Source organism: Ambystoma mexicanum, chromosome 1p (assembly GCF_040938575.1).
Source record: "Ambystoma mexicanum isolate Mex_15411 chromosome 1p, UKY_AmexF1_1, whole genome shotgun sequence".
NCBI lineage: Eukaryota > Metazoa > Chordata > Amphibia > Caudata > Ambystomatidae > Ambystoma > Ambystoma mexicanum.
The window spans coordinates 941,887,681-941,913,521 of record NC_090921.1 but is presented as its reverse complement, the minus strand read 5'-3'; the positions used below and the strand labels follow the sequence as shown (position 1 = coordinate 941,913,521).

Genomic DNA, 25,841 nt, shown 5'->3' with positions numbered 1-25,841 from the left:
GGTAATAATAGCGAACACGCATAGTCACCACAGAGCACTGTAGAACACCAGGGACTACGTTGGGGGACCCAAACCCTTACAACTATGGGACTTACCTTATGGGCACCAGGAACAAAGACATTCCACTTCCTGGGCCACCACTGCTGTTCCGCAGCGGGCTCGTGTGGAGAAGGTGGGCTGGGTGAATGTGAATTGAGTGTGTGAATAAAGTGGGATCTCAAAGTTAGAGGTGGGTGGAGTGGTAGTCTTAGTGGGGAAGGAATAGTAGTAGTTTGGAGGGAGTTGTAGTGGTGTAAAGGAGTGAGTGGCTATGGTGTGGACGGAGGAAAAGTAGTGTGGATGGAGAGGAAGTCGAGTGGAGGGAGGAGAGGTCATGTGGAGGCAGGAGCAGTAGTGAAGTAAGGAGTGGTAAAGCGGACTGAGGAGGCGGGTGTAGTAGTGTGGTGGGGATTAGTAATAAGGAGAAGAAGTAACATCAATGGGTGGAGGTGAGGCCTAGAAGCTACACGAGACATTGGAGGGATAAAGGAAGAATAGAATAGAGTCAGGTGGACTGTGAGAAAAGAATGTAAAAGAGAGACGAGGAGAGGGAGAAGAGAAAGTGAGACTATGAGGAAAAGACAGAATCATGCAAGGTGTCTGCAAGTGGCAATCCCATATCCCCTTTAGACATTAATAACTTAGTAGAGTTGTGAACATTAAGAAGTCGCTGAGGTATTCTAGCGAGATAAGGTCACTGGCCTTTAGGTTGCCATTGCAGCTCATTTAGACGTTTGATTTAGGGTGAAACAATTGCCATCTACTAATGGGGGACGAAAGACACCTGTTTTAGGGAGGAGGTGCTTTTAGAAGAGAGAGGGAGCGAGAGATAGATAGATTTAGGGACCACTCAAAGTTCTTTAACAACCCTTCAACCATCCTGGGCATTAAGAGTGTTTCTTGGGCCATCTGTGACATTACTAACAATTTTCTTATCCCATTACTTGGCCTGGTGAACTGAGACTCAGAGTGCCACACTATGTTGTACTGCTGAGTACCTGGAGATTCACACTGCTCTAGTCAAATAGTTTCAAGGAATGCCACAAACTCAAGTCCCTAGTTTGGCTGTAATCGATGGAATGAATGCATTTATATCAGTGGCTACAGATTGATTCTCCCCATCTCTGCATCATGGCTCAGTCTGGAAGGGTTTCTTAGCTTTGTACTATTAAAAGGTGCCTCGTAACATTTAAGCTTAGAAGACAATGGTTACTCACTCAGTCAGGCACCTCTAAATCCTGTTCTCAGTTTCTGGAGAGGAGTGGCTATGTATGCAAAAACTTTCAACAAGGGAGTGGAGGACTTTTGGAATAGTATTAATTGATCCTGGGCAGACGACAATGTGGCACTACCTTTTGTTTTGTTCTAACTGCTCAGGGTGCATCCCTGTTTTGTCTTAGAAGTGATGTGGCAGGGGTAGAGGACTTAAGGGAGGAGCAATGGCAGGAGGGTTTAGATGTAGGCAGATGCGTCCTTCTCCCAAGGGCAGAGCGGGCCCTCATGTAAATGAAAAATAGATTCCCCCACATTTACTTGAGGTTGTGTTGGTACCTTGGGGGTGGGGGGAGATGGTGGAAGAAGGTTTCCTGCAAGACCTTTGTGCATTAGACAGTTTAGTTCGAAATCAACCGTACCTTAGGTTTTTTCTAAGGCCCAAAACACCTTTGTATTTACAAAGGTCCCAGAGCATTTGCACAGCAGTATTCTGAGCAATCTGTTGCCAATGAGAAATTGGGCCAGAAGAGCAGCACAAAGAGCATTACAGTAATCAAGCGATGGAATAGCCATGCCCACACAACCCAAGCTCTGTTCTAGCTGGAAATTAACTGCAGCATATGCTTAATTGCCTTCACAGTGTCTGGAAAGTTGGGAAAATATGGACATGTTGGAGTCTAGCCAAATGGCCAGGTTTTTCACTGTGTCCTTCAGGAAGGTAAGGCGGCAAAATAATTCTGGGAATCTTGACCTTACTTAGTGGCGGATGTGACAAACCGGAAGGTACTCCCACATCTAATCCCCAGGGATCTTCTGTTCAGGTGGCCAGAGAAGGGCCATCGCTTTTGGATCCTGACCCTGGGGGTTCACTAGCGAGGGAGGATCATCGTGGGGATTGAGGAGAGAGTGCCAGAGGGCAAGACATGGTATCCCCCATTTTCTGACAGTGATTCACCATACCCTCCCTCATCCTTTGTAGGATATTGCTACTCAGATCCTAACATTTCCTCCTCAAGTCAGACCAAGTACTGAGAAGAAGAAACTAACCCCAAGAGTAATGGAGATTACCTATAGGGCACACCATTATAATATTGAGAGGAGCCCGAAGGCTATGGAACTAAGGCCAGGCATGTCGTGTTAATTGGGTTGAATGTGGTCAATTAATTGAACCTGGGACGACACACCTGCAGCCTGTTAGAGACTCACGTGTGTATAAAAGGTGGAGTCCACAAACAGCAAAGAGAAGAGAAGCTGGTGCAAGGGAAGAGCGAGAAGCCTGTGGAGTGCGAGAGCAGCAGGAAGGCCAGCACAGCCTGCGAGAAACCGTAGGAGAACGCAACGCTGTGCTGCTGGAAAAAGGCACAGTAAATTAAGTGTCACGCATGGCGAGGGAGCCGTGTCTCCAAGGAGCTGGGAGAGAGTGAGAGAAGGGAGCCGTAGAAGCAGACAGTACCTCAGCTGTAGCCAAGAGGTGCTCATTCCCTGACTGGAAGCAACACTGTAAGGATGTTTGCTGGGCAATCAGTGAGATCTTTATTGTGTGAACCAAGAAGCTGGGAAATAATCGTTACGCAACCAGTCAGTGTTGTTGGGAAGGGAGAGAATCCATCCCATCCGCCCTAAGCGCTTTAGGGTGAGGCGAGCCTCTCTCCCTTCCCCCAGGCACTTGCCCTTTCTCCCTACCCATGCACTTGCACGATCTGAATGACACCTGGCCTAGTAGGATCGCTGTCTTTTTCCCACTGTTCCCCCTCCCTTGCCTCGTCGCGCCCTGAAACACTTGTGTATGGGCGCCTTATAAATGCCATATCATATAACATATCATTGGAAGAACTATAATAGATCAGGGAGTAGAGGGGTGTTCTAAAGGTCCCTGCATGATCATAATATTGTACGCAAGTTAGATGTTTAGATATAATGTGCGTATACAAGCAGATGCCATGTATTAAAATCGCAGCAAAAATGGCAGCGATTACAAAATATTGTGGCAAAAATGCTGTGATTTTTTGTGCCACAATCATATAAAGGATGCAGGGGACACCCCCGCAACCTCCAGACCCATTATACCATTTAAGGGGACACCCCCGCAACCCCGCTCCCCTTAAATAGTATAATGGGATACACCTTCACCGGGTCAAACCACAGAATTTTTGCCGCAATTCTTTTTACCGGCAGCATTTCTGCCGCGATTTTATCACCTGATACCAAGTAGCCATAGTCGAAACATGGGGCATGCATGACCGTGCAGTATATAGTGCGTTAGACGCAGGCCGCAAGCTCGAAGGGGAAATCTGAATAGGCCCAAGCGCTGATGAGAGGCTTGCGCTGCTTACTTTCACAGAAACTCTTCTTTGTTCTAAAATTGTTGCCAATATGTTTGTTCTATGAAAGAATGTGCCCTGCAAGGCCACAAAACCTTGGTCTATGCGTTATCACACACAGGCCAAAGCAGGCCTCTGACCTCACCCAGCCTACCACGCGTGACAGCCCCTACAACTGCCCTTGTTCCAAAACCGCTGAATTCCAAGATACCAGTTGACCCCACACCACCGACCATAAACCACTCCACGATAAAAGATCTAAGAGCATGATCATCCCACCTTTATTTCATACTGGCATGATTTGCAATGCAAGGTACAAGGAGGGATACATTATAGTTCAAAAGCGAGAGTGGAAGCCTTGGAAGCCGAGAGACGCAATTGGGCTGAGTGAAGGATGTGTGGGTTAGTGTGACCTCGAGACTCCCCCTGTGCCAGCATTTTGAGCATGCCAGGTGCACTGTATAATCAAATAGTAGCACTGTTCGTAAATGTAGCTAATTGCTCCTTTGGCCTTGGTTCCCTGGAGACGATGAGCCCAGCAGACCCCACGTGACGGAAGACGGACGAACAGGGCTGAGACCAATGGCCTGGCATCCCCTATGGAGTAGGCTGACCATTTTTAGGGTCGCACCAACCAGCCATGCGCGTTTCCACTGTATACAAATGATGCAACCCATGACGCTGTGTCCCCTTTTAAGCTTCTGCTTGCACCCTTTTTCCCCAGAACGTTCAATGGTAGCAGAGTTCTTTGCTGACTCCCCTATTTTTGTAGAAAGAAAAACTTCTTATCCTTGCAAGAGTTTGAGCCTTTTTCCCTAGCGGGCTGTATTTTTTCTGGTGTGAGCGTTTAGGGGCGTGCCTTCAATTGGTGACCCCGATGTGATCCCAGCGCCACCCCCTGTGCCAGTGGAGGTCTCCAGACTGCTTCTGTGGAGAGGCCGCGTCCACGTACAGCGACCAGTCCTGAAAAACGCATATTCCCGAGTGGTTTTACAGGAGCCCTCTTTGCAAGATTCCTCTATGCTCTCTGGAACAGAACGTGGCTCTTAAGTGTGCAGGCTGGTGTTATTGGGAACCCTGTGATGGAGGAGTTCATGTGAACACGAGCACGTGATTATACCCTTGCCAATGATAACAAGTAGGTGATGGGTATATAGCAAAGTGTGGAAATTGTGAACATGTGAAAGTGAGGTTGTTGGTGTGGTGAGCATGTGGTTTATTGTATTTTTTGGTATTATTCATTTTTTAAGGAGAATATTAAGAAAAAGCAAACAGAGTGTAAGGGAGCCTTCCAGAGTGAGGGAAGAAGGTGGTACCACGTATGTTGTCTTAACGGAGGAAAAGGGAAAGAAGTAGGAGCCCCATATAATTAGGGGCTCGGAAATAGTAGTTGTTTTTATTTTAGCTGGTGTTTTTATTGTGTAGGGTGGAGGCCCAAGGAGGGGCATTGTGTAAGTAGCAGTGTGTTTAGAGTGTGTGGAGTGTGAGAGTGGGTGTGGTGTGTGTGGTAAAAAAAGAGGGGGAGAGTGTATTTATATTTTTTGATGGGAGGGGGGGGTGAAGTACTGATTTTTTTGACGGGCAACGGCAGCGTGCACTGCATGATAACAAAGGCACAGAGACAATGAGGCGCACAGCCCATCATAATGAGAGGAGAACCACCCATAGAATATATGTGTAGGGCCCTGACACTATATTGTGATAGAATTGAGAAGTACCACAAGCAATGGGTGACAAAAACAAGAGATGGGGTCGTGGCCAGTGCAGGTATCCCATAATAAGGGAATTCTAGAACACATTTCCATATTTCTGATAGCCAAATATAAGGGGAAACAGTTGCAAAAGAGTAAAGAGATGTGCTGGAAAATGTTCAAAGATACGGAAGGTTTTGAGGAAAGAGGGCAAAATGATAGCAGGGATGACTGTTCAGGAAAGGAGGGCAGGGCACCAGCAGAGCAAGGGGCAATATACTCATTGGCAGCTCGCCCCGCAGTGGGTTACACTAACCCGACCTATGTGTCCACCAAAGCGACAGTCCCACCACCTACATATGCATCCCCTTCGGATGTCCCAACGCATGCTGATGTCAATGCTTCGATATGGCACTAGCAGTGGCACGAACAGAACTGAATAGATTGCGGGTAGCACAGAGTGAAGTAAAAACCGATAAACCACCAGAGAAAGGATCAGATGGGCAGAAGACAGGAGACTACTTGCTCAAAATTATAGATAGCACAGCCATAAAGAACGTACATATAGAGAAGGAAGGAGAGGGGAGCAAGCAAGGGGAAAGCTTAGGCTATGAGAATGTAGGATCTCACAGAGGAGAGGAAGACGGGTGCAGTACATTTGAAGAGCTTGAGGATAATGAGGAAGAGGAGGCAGAGCAAGTGCCGGAACAAACTCCCCGGTTGGAGAGTTTGTGGATGGAAGCTTCAGGACCACGTTTGGCCGGATGGCAATAGCAAGGAAAAAAGGAAGTGGGAAAAAGATGAACGGGGTAGGGCAAAGATTCAGATGTCCCTTATGAATAAAGGCTCGGCAGACTGCACTATGTTTTTATCTACCTGCGCCCATCGGACAATCTAGTAAAAGCGCTCTCGCCCCTCACGGCGGGTGTGGTAAAGTGGATTTATGGATTTGAAAAGCAGACAGCCGGGGTACACCTGGCAGTCGGCGACATAAAAAGCTTATTGGTGGCGACTATTGGAGACCAGGCTGGGGATGTGTGGGTAAAAGCAGGATACCCAGTAGTGAATTTAGGGAACGATGCACATGATGGAGGATCATTTAACAAGATCTGGGCACAAGCATGGGATGCGATGCGACAAGCATTACCCGACACACCTGAACTTCAATCGATAATGCAATGTACCATTGGCGATGATGAAGATCCCTCTCAGTTTATTCTTAAAATTCAGGAGATGTGGCGAGCAGAGAAAGGTAGCTCGTAGGACCCATGAATACCCTTTTTCTACTTTATTGTTAAAAAGGGCCTTCCCAAAGAAGTGCAAAAGGCACTAGACAAAATCGTGGGCATCGAAGCGAAGGGGTGGGCCAAAATACAGAGCATAATAATACACCATTGCAAGAGGATAAAGGAGCGTGACAAGGACACGGCTCAGAAGCGGAAAGCAGAGGAAGCAAAACTAGTAGAAAACAAATTAGCTAAAATTGCTGTGGAGGCGTCAGTATCGATGCCAAAGCAGACAGGGGTGTCAGGCAATGCCCAAGAGTTTGCAAATGCTAGAATAGCTGCGGTTTGGTCAGAAGGAGGGCAAGGATAGTGGGGCAGGAATCCACAGTGCCCCAGCCCACAGTAGTAACAAGGCGAACAGCCGTGAGGAAGAGGTGGGTTTCGAGGGGCAAGGGGAAGGTATTTTGGGGGAATTGTGCCCAGAGGAGGAGGAATGGGGCCTTCACAATGTTGGAACTGTAGGAAATGGGGTAATTTTTCATGAGGATGTACGAGCAGACCAGCGATGGGGTATAACTATGGCCCAGCAACGCAGGAGCCCCCGCAAGGACCACCACCCAGAATGAACTCTATACCCTATGAGATACACCAGGCATACACACAGTTGCCCCCGCTTGTTAGTCCTAAAACAAATCCTATCACGGTCTTGCCCCCCTTGGGCAACCTTGCAACGGTCTTAGACAACTCTAGCAAACCCTAAACAATCTCCTAGGGGGGTGTGGATCATTATACCCCTCCTGCTTTTGTATCTCAGGGCCTATGTGCACTGTGTTACTTCTAGATTACTCCCATCATACTCCTATAGACACAACACCATAAGACACAAAGAAAACACATGAATTGATCCAATTATAACAATAGAATATAGTTATTTATGGACAGCAAAGCATGATGCAAACAATACTAAAACTATTGCAAATATCTAATTTGCACCTTTTATGCTTCTGGTGCAAATCTACCATGCAATGGATCACTATAAGCCTTACAGGCTTCTAATGCAAGCTATCAGTGTCCAATGCAATATACATATGGCAAGTGTCACATCAGCATTCCACACCATACTTCACACTCACTCTCTAAGACAATCCCTGTCTGATTTCCCCTTTCCCAAACCCAAAGCTCTTTGTACGAGTGTCTGTTCTAATCAATCAGTTTAGTTCATATATCATACTTCCCATTTGCATGTGCATCTCTCCCCTCTCCAGCGCTGTCTTTGTCAATTCTCTCCTCTCCCGCTACTCTGCAACAAGCCAGTTAGTGTCAGGGCCAGGCCTCGGTCTCTGTCTGCCAGATCGATCTCATCAAGTCCTTATCAGAATGCTTCCTCAAGCTCTCGATCTCCCAAAGGCATCGGATTCTGCTGGACCAAGACACCTTTCCCTCATCGAACTCCATCAACATCTAGCACCATCTCCAACAACAACTAGCGCTAGCAACTCCCCTCTCCCCTGGTTATACTATGCAATGACGTACTCATTCCCCATGGTTACTTCGTTCTCTAAGCTAAGAATGTCTCTTTCTCAGTCAGCAAATTATATATTCAGGCGGTGCCTGAAGGTCTGTTTGCGCGTGTTCTTTCACTTCATGTTCTTGTCGTGTTCTTTGTCAATGTGACATTGGACATCATATCTCTATCATGGCCTATCTGTCTGCAGTGCCTGCCTCCTATTTCTCCATTCATACCCATTCACTCCACTGTTGGCTTCACGAAATCCTCTCAGAGAACAGGCCATCTCTCCTCTCATGCAAAAGCACACTCTCCCATTTTCCATGTGGCGCTGCCTCCCACCTTTTCTGTCTCTGCGAACACCAAGCCCAAGGTATGCTGATAAACCAGGCCCTCTCCACTCGGACAAGGGCCGATCTGTTTGCCTGCCAAGCAACTGTTTATGAATACTTGTACTCAGTGTAATTCAAAACAATCTTCGCACACCGTGGCGCTCCTCTGTCTCCATCAGAATGGATTCATAGGCCTCATGCTTTCAACAGTGCTTACTCTGTCTCATTCAGTGGAATGGCTTTATAATGCCAACTAAATGCTTTCTAACATTTACGCTTTTCATTCGCAAATCCAAGCGCTAGCTACATAATGCAAACATATTCTAAGTGCACACTCTACATGTAACTACAAAAACATAACATGTGTCATTCTAAATGGCTCTACAGGGTATTTCAAATATGACAGTGTGTCATTCTAAATGCAAATTGCAAATGCATACAAAGTGGCAGTCTAATAATGTGGATAGTGTCTACTTTAGCAATGTACAACGGATAGCTTAAACAGGATGCAATAATGGAATGATTCCATAGCAAAGAGTAATGATTGAGTAATGGTTCTGTAACAAAGAGTAATGATTCTTGAATGATAACAAATCCAGGCTCCTCATTTTATCAGATGCTTCACGCTGACACCTAGTCCATCTACACAGCATCAGCAGGTAGTACAACATACACCCCAGCACACCACATTTCAACAGGGAAATAGCACAACCCCGTTCAACGGGGCACCAAATAGAACAGTCGCCCCCTTTTGAGGAGCAGCCATGGCGGAGGGAAACCCCTTTTCTTTTTCCCAGAACAAATACATATCCTGATTAGAACAGCCCACAGAGAACTCTTGCAGTTCTTGGCCTGTCAATGACCCTCAACTCTGACGAGGAACCCTTCGTGGGGGCAGAGATAGGGTTGATTCGGGTGCTGCAAAATCATGCATCAGTGAGGGGGACTTCCCATAATCGGGCAAAACTCTTGACACGCAGGGCTTCTTTGGGGCTATTTCTATGGTCCTGTACACTAAAGAGCTGGATGTAAAAGTGGGAGGGGAGGTGGTGCACGCTCCCTTATTGTATTCTGAGACTTCTCCTGTCAACTTGCTGGGCAGAGACCTGCTCAGTAAGCTGAACATGACAAATTAATTCACTGATCAAGCCATTGTTTGCGCCACACCAGGAATGTGCACAATAAGAGCAATTGTAATAATACATGCAATGGCAGCAGAGTTTGTGGTCCAAGGGATATCTGTAGACCCAGACATGCTCATCTATGGAATAACAGTGCTTGTGGCGGCGTTGCCACAAATTGCCAAGGCCTGTTGGAGAGTACAGACAGATTTTATCTTTCACCCTTTAGTGTCCCCTGAATTGGTGGCAGGCACAGTTCTGTCCCTAGACCTGCAAGGGTTGTTGGTGTCAGTGAAGAGAGTGGTCATACAAGTGACAGAAAGGCATGGGTGCGAGTGGTGCAAAGTGCTTTACATCGACCCCACTGTACCTCTTAAGGAGGTGACAGATGCAGAATTGTTTGAAAACAATGACGGTGATGGAGAAATAATTTTGGAGATGTGCATCCATTGTGAGATCATGGTGCAGTACCAAAGAGGGCAGTGCCTACCTGATGGCCGTTGTGGCCCTGCCCCACTTCATTTAAGAAGACTTCAAATATGTACATGAGCAGTTGTGGACCACCAACCCACATGAGGTTAGACTTTTAAATGAAGTTACCCCAGTACACGTAACACTAAAGGCAGAGGCAGTGCTAGCCCGGGTGAAACAGTACTCACTATCAAGAGAAGCAGAGGAGGGGATTAGAGACACGATACAGGCCCGGCTTAATCAAGGGACAATAGTGCCATCCACGTCACTGTGTAACACAGCGATCTACTCTGACATAAAAGCAACAGGGGGCTATTGAAGAATGATCCAGGACTTGTGCTCCCTAAATGATGTAGTACAGAGGGAGTTTCCTGTGGTTCCTAAACCCGCCACCATTTTATGTAGTATCCGCAAGGTGGTGAGCCACTTTACAGTGGTTGATCTAAAATAACGCCTTCTTTTCAATACCTTTGTACCCAGACTCGCAGTACCTTACAGCATTTACCCATGGCAGAAAGCGCGACGAACACACTGCGAGAGCCCAAGCCTTGTCAACTGGATATTGCACGCTTATTTAAGAAACATCCAAGTGCCCAGCATGATCATCCAGTACGATGATTTGTTTGTATGTAGCGACAGTGAGCAGCACTGCCGAAGAGACTATTGCACTTCTACAACTCCTGACCAACAATGGGTACAAATTTGACATGGGCAAATTACAGTACTGCCAGCAGGAAGTGCTGTATCTAGGTCAGTTAATATCAGCAAACGGCAAAAGAATCATACCAGAGAGCGGCATCTGTGAACGCAACCTCCCGACTCATAACAGTGAAAGGCATGCAGAAATTCTTAGGGCTATGCAACTACTACAGAGCATGGTTTTCAGACTATGCTGCATATACCATGCCGCTCCTGCAGGCCCTCAAAGAAGCACAAAAAGGCAACCACAAAGTTGAATGGACAGCAGACATGATAAAAAATGTCAATGATTTAAAGGAAGTGATATCTACAGCCCTAGTGCTTGCCACCCCAGACTATACACAGGAGTTCTACATATTTTCACATTCTAACAGCCAGCTTATGACTGCAGTACTGACTCAGAAGAGCACAGTGGGCCACACTCCATTGGCCTACTATAGTGGCACTCTAGACACAGTGATGCAGGGAAAGTTTGTCTGTGAGCAACCACTTGCTGCAGCTGCGTTCCCAATTGGGAAAAGTTCCACAATCGTGATGGGGTGTTTGTCACTTTGTATGTGGAACATTCAGTGTTACCCATTTTAGAGAGATCAAAATCTACCCTGACCACACAGAGAGCCCCAGTTTGTGAAATTATCCTCTCAAGTCCAAACATCCATTTTGTGCGATGCCAAACAGTGAACTCTGCCACCTTCTTGACAGAAATGTGTACGGAAGAGGATTTAGCAATGTATGACTGTCACGTGAGAAGGGGAAGAAGATGATAACCCCAAGGCAAGAGATAGCTCATTGGCGGAGGGGGAGGTTCTCGTTGTTGATGGGTCAGCAACAATTGGCCAGGGGATGGGCCAGAGACATATGGGCGCCACAGTGGTACGCCTCAAGGAAGGTGAATATGAGACACCGATTATGAAAAGACTGCTGATGCATTACTCGGGCCAAGCAGCAGAGCTCATATCGCTCATTGAAGCGCTGTGGGCGTCACAAGGGTGCCACATGACCATGTATTCCGACTCGGCATACGTCACTACAACAGTGCATGCTGGTCTGTAGCGGTGGAAGAGGAGGGGTTTCCGGAGAGCAGACAGTTCCCCAGTACAACATGCCGCACTGCTATACATATTGATCTCTGCACTGTCCCAACCCTCTGTACTGGCGGTCATTAAGTGCGCCTCCCATACACAGATGAAATTTCCCTGGAAATGCTGCCGCTGACGCAGCGGCCAAAATGATGCCATACCTTGCTGTACCCACACTTGCCGAGGACATAGTGACCACGCCTCCAAATAACCAGCAGAACACCCCATATACAGATGTGCGTTTTGCACAATTTATCGAACTGCAAAGCACCAAATGAGGAAAAAGAACTATGGATGTAGAGAGGGTGCAAACAGTCCCCAGCTGATTTGTCATGGAGACAAGAGTGTACTTGTAAAGCAGTTATGCCCCAGGAACTATTAGTAATAGCTTTAAACCAACTTCACCACCCGTCCTACTGCTCAAAGCAACACATTTCAGCTGCCATAAGAGGATTGGTTTGTGCCCAATCTTTAGGAGCATCTCACGAACATGATTATACACTGCACCACATGTCAATGTTTCAGCACAGGCATGAAGCTCCAGACTTTATGGGGCACTGTGCCCCACCCTATTGGGCCGTTCCGTGAGCTACACATAGATTACACAGGCATGTGGGAAAGGTGCAATGGGTCCCGGTATTTGATTGTTGTGGTTTGCCCTTTTTCACAGTGGATCAAGGCAGGTCCTTGTGCACACCTGTATGCCAAATGTGCTGCTAAATTTCATGTCTTTGAGGTCTTCCCCCAAGTGGGTGTGTGCAATCTGTTAAGGTCTGCTAACGGCACACATTTTTTAAAGAGATCACAGCGCTACTTGGCATTAACACTGGATGTGTTCAATTTATCATCCCCAGGCCAACGGCGCTGTGGATAGGATCAACGGCCTTCTAAAGAGCAAATTACCTAAGATTTGCACCATGTTGAAAAACAAATGGGTGCATTGCTTACTCTCTGCTCTCTTCAGTTTTATGCACACAACCCAGCAAGGACCACCATTGGTCGGCGGATGAACGCGCCCATATCCCACTGTCAGGAGGGCATCCGATGCCTATAGAGCAGCAGCGGTTTTAGGAGAATTTAAAGGGTATCTGACAACCCTAACATGTGCAGTTAAATGTGTCTCCCAACAGATTGCACAGCCCCAACCAGAGGCATCAGACACTGCAAACACAAATGCAACAGCTTCCCCGCCATCCCAACGACTGAAGCCTGGAGATTTACATAAGGAGTTTTGTCAGAAAGTGGAATAATCCCAGATTTCATGGTCCCTATGAAGTGGGGTTTTCCACCCCTCTCACTATAAAAGTGAAGGGGCTCCGCTATTAATTACACCTTTCTGATACCAGCAGGGCACACCCGACCATTACACAAGCACCTTTAAAACACCTGCTATTGCTCGGTTATCTCAGCATTAATTATATGGCAAGCCTATTCAATTAAGTTGGGCCGCTATTTTATTGGTGCACACGCACAGTTTATTAAACATTAAAATATTATAAGACTTCTCTGTCGCTCTTTTTCTCCATTTCTCTCTCAGCGGTTTCCTCGTTCCCTCATTTCGTTTCTTTCTTGTTTTTTCACTGTCTTTCACTTTTCCTGTCTTTTTCTCTCCCGTCCTCTTGTCTTTCCTCTCTCTTTCCATCTTTTTGTGTGCATTATTTTTTCCTCCCCTTTTAGGTGAGAAGACAATGGAACCAGCAACGTCAAATACTTCTGTGAATAGTAGAAACATTTTTAGTATGTTCTTATTCATGTATGTGTAGTATGCATTTTGTAGCAGGACCATTTACCATTTTAATGTTCCTGCTGGGTATTTATTGGGGAGCATCTTTTATATGGGGTACTCATAAGAGGGGGAGGAGGAGTGCATTTGCAAATATCACAGTCATAAACACTACTGCAAATATGTATAACAATAGTAATGAGCGTAGTAGCAACGATAACAGTTCAACAAGTATACCTGTACGTATGAGTAGGACTGTAACCAAAATATTAGAACATTTTTTCCCCAACTGTTTTTTAAAATATTTTTCATAACATAAGCACTTACGATGATACTGGCAATAGAAGTGTTGTGAGTAGACTCATGGGCCACATAAAGGATTGAAATGACAGGCACAAAGGGCGAAGTACGATGCATACCATGGGGTAGGCCTCGATGGTATTGAAGATGTGAGACACCTTGAAACGACCAATAGTTGGTATATGGATATGAGTGCGGTAGGGAGGGTAACTGCATATGTAGCTGTTACGTGGGTTCACTAATCCCACACTCTTCAGGAGCATCAAGGTATTAGTACCACAGGAAGTACCAATCAGAGGCACAGTGTCTGGTTCATTTTACACTTTGTAGGGTTAAAGGCACTTTCCAGGCACCCAGAGTGCAACTAGAATGCATCAATCCAGATCCCCTGCAATGCAACGATAATCTGAGAGACATTAAATGCCTGCAGCAACTATGTCTGGTGATCCAAGGACTTTAATATATAAACAATAGATGGCAAGAGAACAGACTTAGTTGCTTGGCAGAGGGCCACCTGGGATATGAAGAGGAACCCCTGGCTTGAGTGGAAGCAACCTCTGCACAAATCTGGACAGAGCACATTACAAAGTTGACATGGATTGCAGCAATGGAAAAACCAGTGAAAGTGCACCGAGAAGAAACATATGAACTTTGCTTCTACAGTGAAGGAATGATTTTTATCAGCTTGAATGAACGATGCAGCAGGACCCTCCCGATTCCAGATCTGAAGAGAGGTACAGTGGCAGTGATGGATTACTATTGGGTCTGCGGACAACAAGCGTACTTGCACCTCCCGCCATTCATTGAGAGGCTACTGTTCACTTGCAATGCTGCACTTAGCCCTATTACTAATCCCAGAAGAACATTTGCAAGGGGTGCCAATACCTGACAGAGCCCCAACCGTTTATCCTGCGTTTGAAAAACAGAACCTGTTACCACTGTCAGAATTTCACATCCTACCCTGAAGAGGTCAATATGAGAAGCGGCGGAGGAAGAAGAGATCAAACTACTTATCGAGAGACTCAGCCTCATTGCTCGCATAGATTGTTCAGCTCAGCGGAAACCTTCTTTGCCTCCCTATTTTTACCAGGCATGTAAGCAGCGGAAAATGCAAAATGGCTACAAATTGTACGCTGGGAGCTGGTCCAGGTGGCAAATGGCAGCGAGCATAGTTTCATTGTCGTAAAGGTTGAGCTGCGCGCCATGAGGCTGATGACGATGCAGAACCGTTACGTCCTCGATATGCTGGTGCGATCGAAGGAGGTGTGTGCTGAAAAATTGGAGATTCCTGTTGCACATTTTTATCTCTTGAAGATGCAGAGAACGGGTCATTATCTCACATAATTGCAGCCGTAAATGGTTAGGAGTTGTATGAAGAAAAAAGGAAGAATTCAAGTAAATGACTGGTTTGACGTTGCATTCAACCCGTCCTGGTTAGGCACAATCGTGAAGATGCTGGTACCTGTCATCGTGTTGATCTTGGTCATCTTTTGCACCTGCAAAATGGGCTTCTTGTGTTGTGCCAAAGCAGTGCCTACTAGCGCATTGATGATGGTGTCAACAGGGGTTTCAAAAGTACCTCGCAATACAAAAGATAGTGAAATGCAAACTGACCATGCCATCCTCCACATGGTCCCTATCCCTATGGAGGCAAAGTGGAAGGGCTGTATCACACTACCATTGTTCCACCCCCTAACCCTGAGAATAATGAGGACGTATAGGTGGATTTGGCAGGTGATGGGGATGTATTTACATGACATGCACGTCTGAGGAATATGCGCGAACAGTGGTGTGCTTACAGTCTGTGTGTAGGGCCTGGATACCACAAAAGGGAACCCCACCATATGAAGAGGCAGTGAGAAGGGAGAATGAGTACATTCGTGGGAGGGGGAGTTTGCTACTCTAGAAGTAATGAAAGGGTGGAATGTTGGGAAGGGAGCGAATCTATCCCACCCCCCTAGGTGCTTTAGAGTGAGGCGAGCCCCATTGGAAGAACTGTAATAGACCATGGGGGTGCTCTAAAGGTCCTCACATGGTCATAATATTGTGCGCAATTTAGACGTTTAGAGATAGTGCATCTATACAAGCAGACGCCATTTTGCATGTATGAAGTAGCCATAGTCGAAGCATGGGGCCTGTACGACCATGCAGTATTTAGTGTTAGACGCAGGCCGCGAGCTCGAAGAGGAAATCTGAATAGGCCCAAGAGCTGATGAGAGAGGCCCCAGCTGCTAACTTTCACAGAAACTCTTCTTTGTTCTTAAATTATTGCCAATATGTTTGTTCTAAGAAGGAATGGGCCCTGCAAGGCCACCAGACAGTCCTGGGCACCTTGGTGTACGTGTTCGTGTTATCATACAAAAGCCAAAGCAGGCCTCCAACCCCTACCTAGCTCAGTACCAGTTATAGCCTCTGAAACTGCCCTAGTTCCAAGACCCCTGAATTCCAAGATACCAGTTGACCCGAGACCACCGAACATAAACCAATCCACTTAAAAGATCTAAGAGCTTGGTCGTCCATGCATCATTTCTGTGCGGTAGAGGGAGGGATAAATGATAGTAAAAAAGCAAGAGTGGAAGCCTTGGAAGCCAAGAGACGCAATTGAAATGAGTGAAGGATGTGTGGGCTAATGTGACCTTGTGACTTCCCTTGAGCAAGTCCTTTGAGAATGCCAGGTGTACTGTATAATGATAGAGTAGCACTGTTTGTAAATGTAGCCAATTGCTCCTTTGGCCTTGGTTCTCTGGAGACGATGAGCCCAGCAGACCCCACGTGATGGAAGACGGACAGACGGACAGGGCTGGGACTAATGGCCTGGCATCCCCTATAGAGTAGGCCGACCATGTATAGGTCTGCATCAACCAGCCACGCAAGTTTACTCTGTATACAAACGGTGCAACCTAGGACGCTGTGTCCCCTTTTAAGCTTCTGCTTGCACCCTTTTCCCCCAGAATGTTTCATGGCAGCAGAGTTCTTTGCTGACGCACCTATGTTTATAGAAAGAAAAACGTGTTAACCTTGCAAGAGTTTCTTGGGCCTTTTTCCGTAACGGGTTGTATTTTTTCTGAGGTCAGCATATAGGGCCGTGCATTCAGTGTCAATGAATGAAAGAAGCCCAGTGCATGTTTGACGGATATTGAAGCTACATTGTATCAGAGCGGTCATGTGCAGGCAGCATGTTCTCGAAAGCCTCCGATGAGAACCGAATGATGAAATAGACAAATGCAAGACCAACAAAGGACCAATGAATAACAATGATTCAGAGTGGTAACATTTAAAGAAGTATAAATGTTCAGAAGATTCTGAACAGTTAAAGGACAATTCAAAAGCAATGCGAGCTAGTGAAATTATGAGAAAGAACTTTTCTGCAAGTGAGCAGAAAAGTGTGAGCAAAATTCAGAATTGTACGTTTGAGCTGCATTTGAACCTTCCAAGTGTGAATAACCCAACAATCCTAAGTTAAGGGGATAAAGTGCTTGGGTAAGGGCAACTGGTTGTCAACAGCGCCTAGTCCAGGGAGCCACAACCAATAAAAGGAACTGTACAAGCAACCGAGAAACCAAAAAGAGCAGAATATTGTTTTTTAATCAGTGCAACAGGCTTGGGGACGGAAATCCTGAGCTTCTTGGCAACACTACCTTTTGAACATTGTGTTGTGAATCTATGCTTAAAGCTTGGGGAAGGGAACCTCAAGCTCTTTTGGAACTTTGTTTTGGTAAGCCAGTACCTGCAGCTTGGGAAGCATAGGTTTTGACACAGGCAGATTCTTGCTTTGGACTTCTGGACATAGATGTTCCTTAGTTTCGTTAGGTAGGGCAATCCCCCACCATAGTTATAGGGCAAGTTAGGCGTTACAACCATCCAGACATTTTAATACAGGATTTCAAAAATGTTACATCTGTTGTCTGTGTCATCTCTTGATACCATGCCTGTCTCACACGGAATAGAACATGAGGGTCACAGAAGACAATTATCATAGTGGCATTCAACTTCATTTCAGAGCAGCCAGTTCGCTTTCATCCATCCCATCAGTGAGGAGAGGCACATTGAGAGTCAAAAAAGAGTTATGACGTTTAGCATTTCATCTCCATAAAAGCAGAAGCCAAACTAAATAAATAACACATAACAAAACGACCATTGTAGCAATTACAAGAATAAAATATACCAAGATGAATAAAAGCCAGATCACACACCCGATGTCATCCATGAAGACGTGGGGGCCATCAGCACATAACAAGACTAAGTACAAGAAGTGCTCTTTTCTAAGGGAAGAACAATGACTGCAGTTCAGAGCAGCATGACATGAAAAGCTCATCACCATCACATGAGATTTCATGAATAGAAAGATTGCATTTCATAATTACAGTGCCAGGATGATTCCCGATAATTGAACAGTCAAAAAGAGGCCAATCCTCTCACTGTTCCAATATATATGCATTGTATAATATTTGCAACACATAAATGCATGCTACGTCACCATCCGCATCACGATACTGATGTGCAGTATATCTAAAGTGCAAAAGTGCTTTATGGTCTGCGAAGAGAAACATACAGTTATGACCCATAAATAAAACCGCATGTTCCTGTTACCCAGTGCAAAATCTTGTCTTCTTGTTTAACTATTTATTTTTACATTGAAGCACATATAAAAGATTGCATTGCATAGCACACCAAAAGCAATATGTTAGGGTGCATTGTCCAAGCCACCAGATTTCAAGCTCAGGACCAAAAAATGTTATCTGGGTCTAACAAAAAAGGGGCAAATAGGACGAAATGCACTAAAAGTGATGTCATCAGATGCACAACTGCATTCATGCGATGGTCTTCCCTCCATTACTACAATGGTACTAGGTCAAAAGACCTTTTTCACGAATGGAAAAAAGAACGATTTAGAAAGACCGCTCCGTGACCGCACAGAGCGGTCTTTCTAAATTGGACTGTCATGCCCCTGCCACACACAAGTGCGTGCAGGGGCTAACAGGCTCCGTGAGCCCCAGCAGACTCGCCACGGGAGAGGTACGTTTGGGAATGTTTGTGTGTGCGTGTGTGCATATGTGTGGGGAGAATGCGTGTTTAGAGGCGGGAAGGGGTGGTGGTTGGGGAAATGTGGGTCTCAGGGGGTTAACCCCCGATTAACGAGAATATGAGTGGGAGAGGGTGGGGGTTGGCAAGGAGGGGGGGGCTTCAAAATGCGGAAATATTACATAGAACCACAATTACGGGAATGTGGGACTCCTACTTCCTGCTGTTATTTTAGTCATTGGGGAAGATTAAAATGAAAATATACCAAAACAGCTCTATTTCTTAAGTTAGATATCTAGGTGACATACTCCTCCCTACTGGACAGAGACAGCTTTAAGAGGCAAATAAACTTTCACTAATGATTTGCATACATCAGTGGTTTCCCTAGCTGACTTGAAATAAATAATAAAAAACAAATGATACAGTTTCTTCACGGTGCTACGTTGAAGAGTTTCAGAATCAGGAAGCTAAGCAGCCGTTTCTAGCCAGGTCAATTCCACCAATATCCAGCAAAATACAATTTAAGTGGGTGGTGGCGTGGCTAGATATTAGAATTCAAGAGAATGCTCACTGAAATTTTCGGAGTGCTTTTTACACTTATTTTTTCTTGTTTCTTATTCGTTTTTGTAAAGTTGCCATATGTTAATGGGATTAGAGCCCTGGGGATGAGGGTTGTAACTTGTGTTATCACCCTTTACCCTAGTTAAGAGCCTCAGTCCCATAAATCAGGTGTAGGTAGGTCAATAACGATTACAGCTCTTCCCGGGCAGTAATGTCACGGTACAACCGCATCTCTCTGGTTGTGCCAAGGTTTACTTGTTGAACATAAGTACACCAAAGCCAACTGAGTCAAATCATTTACCAGTGGTTCCAAGACCCTCATATGGCTGCCGTGCAAGGAACAAGTTACTTATCTGTAACTGTTGTTCTCCAGCATGGGTCTGGCATGGATTCACATGCTCATGAATATTGCCCGTCGTCAGGCTGGGAATCCTTGGTAAAGAAAAAATCAGTTTTAGTTTCGTTTCTGAACTGTCTTTCTCCTAACAACCAATCACTGGTCTCTGGGTCATACTGCCCCCAGCCAATGACTGCCCTCTACCTAAGCCCCTCCTCTGGCAGCCATCTTCAGATTTGTACCGCACGTTCAAGTGTTGGGAGTCCTCGTGCTATAGCTCTCGAGCTTTTACTGCGTTTTGCGATTTTTCAAAGAGTTTAATCTAATTTTTTCGGTCAATCGAGCCTCAAGCTCCACCGATCTACTTCCGATCAACGGGGAGCCATTTTGGAATTTTCTATGCCCCTCAAGGGTGAACTTCTGGTCGAGTTTCACTTCTTGGAGGATTCCAGAAGATCTTTGAGGCCTACCCCACGTAGACATGGCCCAGGACAAAGGAAACACGACGCCCGGATCGAAGCTGTTTAGGAGCTGGCCTGGATGTGGATTGCAGCATGTCTTCAAGGAGGATGAGCATTCCAGATGCCTCTACTGCCTTCACGAAGACAAAACGCACGTGGAGAAAGACTGCGTTTTGCAAGAACATGTCGGAGCGGACTATGAAGGATCGGCGTATCCGCCTCACCAACTGGCTGGAAGGGAAGATCCCAGCAGTAGGTGAGAACAAGAAGTCAGAGTGGTCTTCTAAGACCTTTGAGGGTGCTCCTGCGACGGGCGCCCGACAAAAGGCAAAGAACCGCAAGTCTGCGGGCATCGGCAGCGCCGATCGGTTGGGCTCCTCGGCTGCCATGCAGGGTGCACTTTCACCATCAACCAGGAGCCAACGCTCTGGCTCGGGAAGAGGAAATCGGAGAACCCGGGTAAGCTTCGGGAGAAGCCCCGGTCGATCCCGACAGACAGCCGAGGGGGAGCGAGGCGGTGACCCTCCCCCCAAAGTGAAGGCCTCAGGCATGGCCAAAGTCGTGAAGGCCTTGATTCACCCGGCTAAGGCCTCTATCGAAGGAGTCGCAGCGGGATAAGAAGAGACCTAAGATTCCGAAGTTTATTTTGATGCATAGTACTAAATGCGGAGGTTTTGGATACCCAGATTTGGAACGTTACTGTAAAGGGTTTATTTTGAAAAAGGCAGCATACTATTTTTCAGTGGGGAGTGGGCGCGAATTGAAAGATGTAAATTGAATGGTTTCCGTTACATGCTATTACCTCAATGGGACATCTGCCTGGGAGGGGTAGTAGACTACCAACTATTACTGTGACTAAAGAAGTTTTGGTGTGGTGGTTGAGTATTTTTCAGGAAAACTTGCACTTACACTATGGAACCTCTATTTGGCTTAATCTGAGCTTGCAAATTGCCAATAAGCCCTTATGTTGAAGAAGTTGGGTCTCGAAAGGGATTTTATGTATCAGGGATGTGATGCGTGATGGCCATATATTGTCATTCGAGGAGTTGCAGAGGACGTTTCGTTTAGCAGGGAGGGAACTGAATAGGTTTGTAAAGTTGAAAGCACTATTGAGTGAGAGATTGGCAATGTTGACAGGGCAATTGGAGGAGGTATCAGCGGGTGGTCAGATTCTTATGTCATCGCCACGGATGGTATGCACTTATACTAGCTTGATGCCGGTGTGTTCTAAGGATGTTGATGCTGGAAGAAAAATATTGGAGAGATGGAAACAGGAGTTGGGTTGTGATATTACGGAAAAGGAGTGGGAATCCATGTGGGGTGTAGGGTATAGAAGTAGGTTGGATCTCAGGTTGAGATTGATTCATTTGAAAGTGTTAGGGCATCTGTATTGGACTCCATTGCGTATGTATAAGTTAGGACTGGCTGGTGATAACTTGTGTTGGGGATGTGGGAAGGAGAAGGAAACGTTGATTCATATGTTATGGTATTGTTCTCGGGTGTTAGAATTTTGGGTGGGAATGTTAGATAGACTGGAGACGATCTCGTCTATGTGTTTTCCCAGGATGCCTATGCAGGTGTTGCTTTTATCGGGTAAGTGGCGTTGTGCGGTCGCTCATCGATATGGACAATGGGTTGATAAAACACTTGTAGTTGCAGTGAAGCAAGTAATGATGGTGTGGAAGACGAGGAAGAAACCTAGAGTAGAGAATTGGATTAATGATATGTTAGTATTATCGAACTTTGAGCGGGTGATGTTTGTGAGGCAAGAGAAGGAACATAAGTATCAAGCACTTTGGAAACCGTTTACTGATTTATATGGTGACTGTGTATCTGAGGATTAGTTGCTCTATTGGATCCGACTACCGGATAATGTGTATGTGCATTAATGGAGGATCCCCCCAGTCTTGTTTTTGTTCTGTTTTATGCAGTCTGTGAGATGTCTTTGTGTTTATGTATTGTTCTGTGTTGAAATTTTCGATATGTAAGGCTGTGATTAGGTATTTTATTTTGAGAAAAGTTGAATATTTGTTTTGAGTTGTCTGGATGTTTCAATATTTATACATACTTCGGATTGCTTTTATTTACTTACCTATGTAATGCAGAGGGTTATGTTTTATACTCTGTTGAACATTTGGTGATGTATATTTTGATTATTTGAAAATCTTGAAAATAAATAATAATACAAATTTTTAAAAAAATAATTTAAACAAATGTGGCCCGCCCCTGCTACTTACAACAGCTGGTAGCAATTAAAGCGTGCCCAAACACCAACGATAAAACCGTCATTCTTTTCATTTGTGAAGAAGTGGCGGAACATTCATAATTATGTCTATGTAGTCTAACCTCAAATCTTCATCAATCCAGTTTTGGGTCACCAACAACTTTTACAACTATCTGATTCAGTGCCTGTTTATTCTCTTTATATGCTCCCAAGTAAACATTGTTGGATATGGTTTAATTACCTGGGATTTCACCCTAAGCTAGTGGGGTAATCCAGGTGCGGGCCGCCTGCTCTCCGAGGCTCAGCTGCCCCTCTCTGAAGCCCAATGATGGTTGCCGTTGCTACTCTTGCTCAGAGATGTATCCGCCATTGCGGCTGCACTAACATTATGGGGAGAATTGGGTAATATGTTGAAGAAATGTTTCTTCTGGCACGTCAGAGGGAGCTAAACATGGCTGCAGTCCGCAGTACCCTCTCCTCCGAGTGGCTAGAGCCCAAAGAACAAGAGACTGGAACTTTTGCTCATTTTTAGTTGGGGAATGTTCCCATTGTTGGCTAACCGGACCAATTCTCCATCATCTTATCTGCTCAACTGAGGATCAAACCTCCACAAACCTATTGGCTTTTAAAGGCTTCGTCTCTGCCTCTCACACTGTGTTTTTCTTTGCACATTTACGAGCGCCGAAGCGGATGATCCTGTCCAGCGGGCATATAATGGTTCCCCTCCCTTGTTACCAGATGCAACATTTCATCAAGCCTTCTTCACCTCAGTGCATAGCCTATGACCTCAATCTGTTAACCTGATTTACTCTGCCACTCCATTCAAAAAGATGCGTTTGTAATTGTTCACATCTCACAAGCATTAATGCTTATTCTCAAATTCAAATAAATAAAAATATGCAATGTAATTGGTTCATGCATACGTTTGATATGAAGTCAAAATAAAATACTAAGAAAATTAATTGCAATATATGCAACACTTACGCCAGCTGCCTTGGATGCTCCATCATAATACTTTGCGACAGCAGCTATGGAAATGGAGAAATATATGATGGCGGCAGTAACACAGCGGATGAAGTCCTAATGAGAAAGGAAAGTGTGTTAATAATATAACCATTAATAATATCAAAGTATCTAAACCATGGTGCTTGCTTTCATTTTGCTCACTCTTGTACACTGGATTCTCATCAGCCCACTTGTAAAATGCACCAGTCTATCACTTTGCAGTCATAATTCAATGGTGGTTCACTTAAATTCTTGAACGGAAACTATGGAGTGAGGATTCAGGGACCCGGGTTGTGGATTGTGTAATCCCAAAGTGGCGCAGTGGAGGAGGGACTCATGAGTTGTGTAGATGGCATATAGAGTCAAGCGATGACATTATGTTTTTTATTTATTAATTAATTTTTATAACAGTTTTTATTGGTTTTTCAACGTAACATACAACAAGAAATCAAAAGCACACCGACAGTATCAATTACAAGCAAATCAGCATACATTTATGTATTTATATTCCTGTCATCCTCCACCCCTCCCCCTTAACTCGAGCCTACTCCCTCGTCCTTCCACTCGTTATTCCTCCGGGGCGGGGGGTTAGTCCTCCTCTGTGCCCCCAGAGGTATCGTGTTCACTTGAGCTGACTTGAGTGGGCCCCGACAATGTAGCCACCAGTTGTCTCCATGCTATCAATGATCCCACCTCCTCTTCCTCCCCGCTATTGGCCGCCTCATACCATACTATCGTTTCCGCTTCAGCCCATTTCAGGAGACCCTGCCACCAGACCTCTATCTTGGGACTATGGCACGTTTTCCAACCCATGGCTATTCTGCGTTTGGCTAGTATGTATGCCAAATCCTTGAGTTTACACACGTTTCAGGTTGTGTGGTCTGGTGAATCCACCTAGCATGCATGCCCACACGGTTTCCACCTCCAGCTTAATCCCCTTCTCAGTTAGGCGGAGATTAACCTCACCCCAGAATTTCCCAACCTCCGGGAATGCCCAGAACATGTGCATCAACCCTGCGTCCACCTCTCCACATTTGGGGCATGTTTGCGTCTCTGTGCACTTAAATCAGGCAATCCTTTGGGGGGGGTCATGCACGCCTTATGGGTTACATACAACTGGATCTGTTGTAGTCTTGCATTCCTGGACACTTTATGATATCTCTGTGCTCTTTCCCATTGTCCATACTGCATAGGTTCCCCGTCGTCCTCCTCCCACTCCTATCGTAGCTGGGATACTTCCTTCCCCACCCTGGACATTACCAGTTCATATATCCGGGATACCTCATGCTCCCCTCTGAAATGTCATATCATTTCTATTGCCGTATCTGGTTGTTCTTCCAGTGCTTTCTCGGACCATGACTCTCTCACCCGCTTTGCCACTATGGTAAATATGATATATTGCCCCGGGTGCAGCCCGGTCTCTTCAACTAACGTTTGGAATTCTAGTATCTTCCCATCTCGCCATATATCTCCCAGTGTTGCTATGCCTACCGGCTCCCAATTCTTGCGAACCAACTTTGAGTTGCGCACCCACTCCCCGCAGTTACACGAGTGGCACCTGCGGGGAGCATGGGATCAGGTTATCCATGGCCCAGCATGCCTTGCGCCACGTCTTCCACCCCAATTCCAACAGCCTTGATCGGCCTCTTAACTGTGATTTAGGTAGCAATATCAATTATTTCAGGAAAAAAGGGGCGCATTCGTCCCTCAGCAATCTGGACTCTGCCGTTGTCACTTCCGTTAGTGACTTGGCTACATATTGTAGCTGTCCGGCCAGATGGTATATTTCAAAGTTAGGCAAACTTATGCCCCCTCTGTCATACGTGTTTTGTAATTTCCATAAGGAAATTCTATTTCTAGTGTTGTGCCAGATGAAGCCTCTGCAAATGCTCTGGAGTTTAACGAAAAAGTGTCTGGGCAGCATATATGGGATATTTACGAAAAAGTCTAACAGCCTAGGCAATACTACCATCTTCAACAGCGCCACCCTCCCTACCATAGCTAGGGGGAGTTTAGCCCAGAACTTCATACTGTTTTCAATGTTCTCTACTGCTTTCTCCGTGTTATGTTTATGTTCGTCTTCTATCGCGTGATATATATTGATCCCAAGGTATCTAAACTTTCTGGTCTCCCAGGGTATCTGAAGGACTGGTAGGTTTTCTTGTGGGAGTCCCCTGTATCTTCCTAGTGGGAGTATCCTCGATTTTTTGGGGTTAACAGTTATACTGGAGAATGGTGCGTATCGCTCCATGACTTCTAGAATATATTGCCGGTTTTCCTCCGGGTACCTCAAGTACAGCAACAGGTCGTCTGCGTACAGCGATATCAGTTGCGGCCCCCCTTGGTGTAGACTCCTATCCCCTCATATTGTTGTCTTAGATAGATCACTAAGGGTTCTAATGCTAGGATGTACAGCATCAGAACATGGGCAACCTTGTCTGGTTCCTCTGCTGAGTCGCCATTTATCTGAGATAATCGCTCCCGTTTGAACTCTGGCTAGAGGAGAG

General features: G+C 45.7%; 1 protein-coding gene across 4 annotated transcripts in view; it reads right to left on the bottom strand.

Moving 5' to 3' along the window:
• Positions 1–25,841, bottom strand: part of CMTM3 (CKLF like MARVEL transmembrane domain containing 3) — a 180,211-nt gene that overhangs the window by 58,894 nt on the left and 95,476 nt on the right. For 3 of the 4 annotated variants that reach the window (XR_011304953.1, XM_069653141.1, XM_069653118.1), the window contains exon 3: positions 23,314–23,409. Coding sequence is in view for 3 of the 4 variants with exons in the window: in XM_069653141.1 (XP_069509242.1) it covers positions 23,314–23,409 (96 nt within the window). In the remaining variant the exon portion in view is untranslated. Of the gene's footprint in view, positions 1–13,146; positions 13,415–23,313; positions 23,410–25,841 lie in introns of those variants that run through there. The other variant, XM_069653131.1, reaches the window with a different exon arrangement.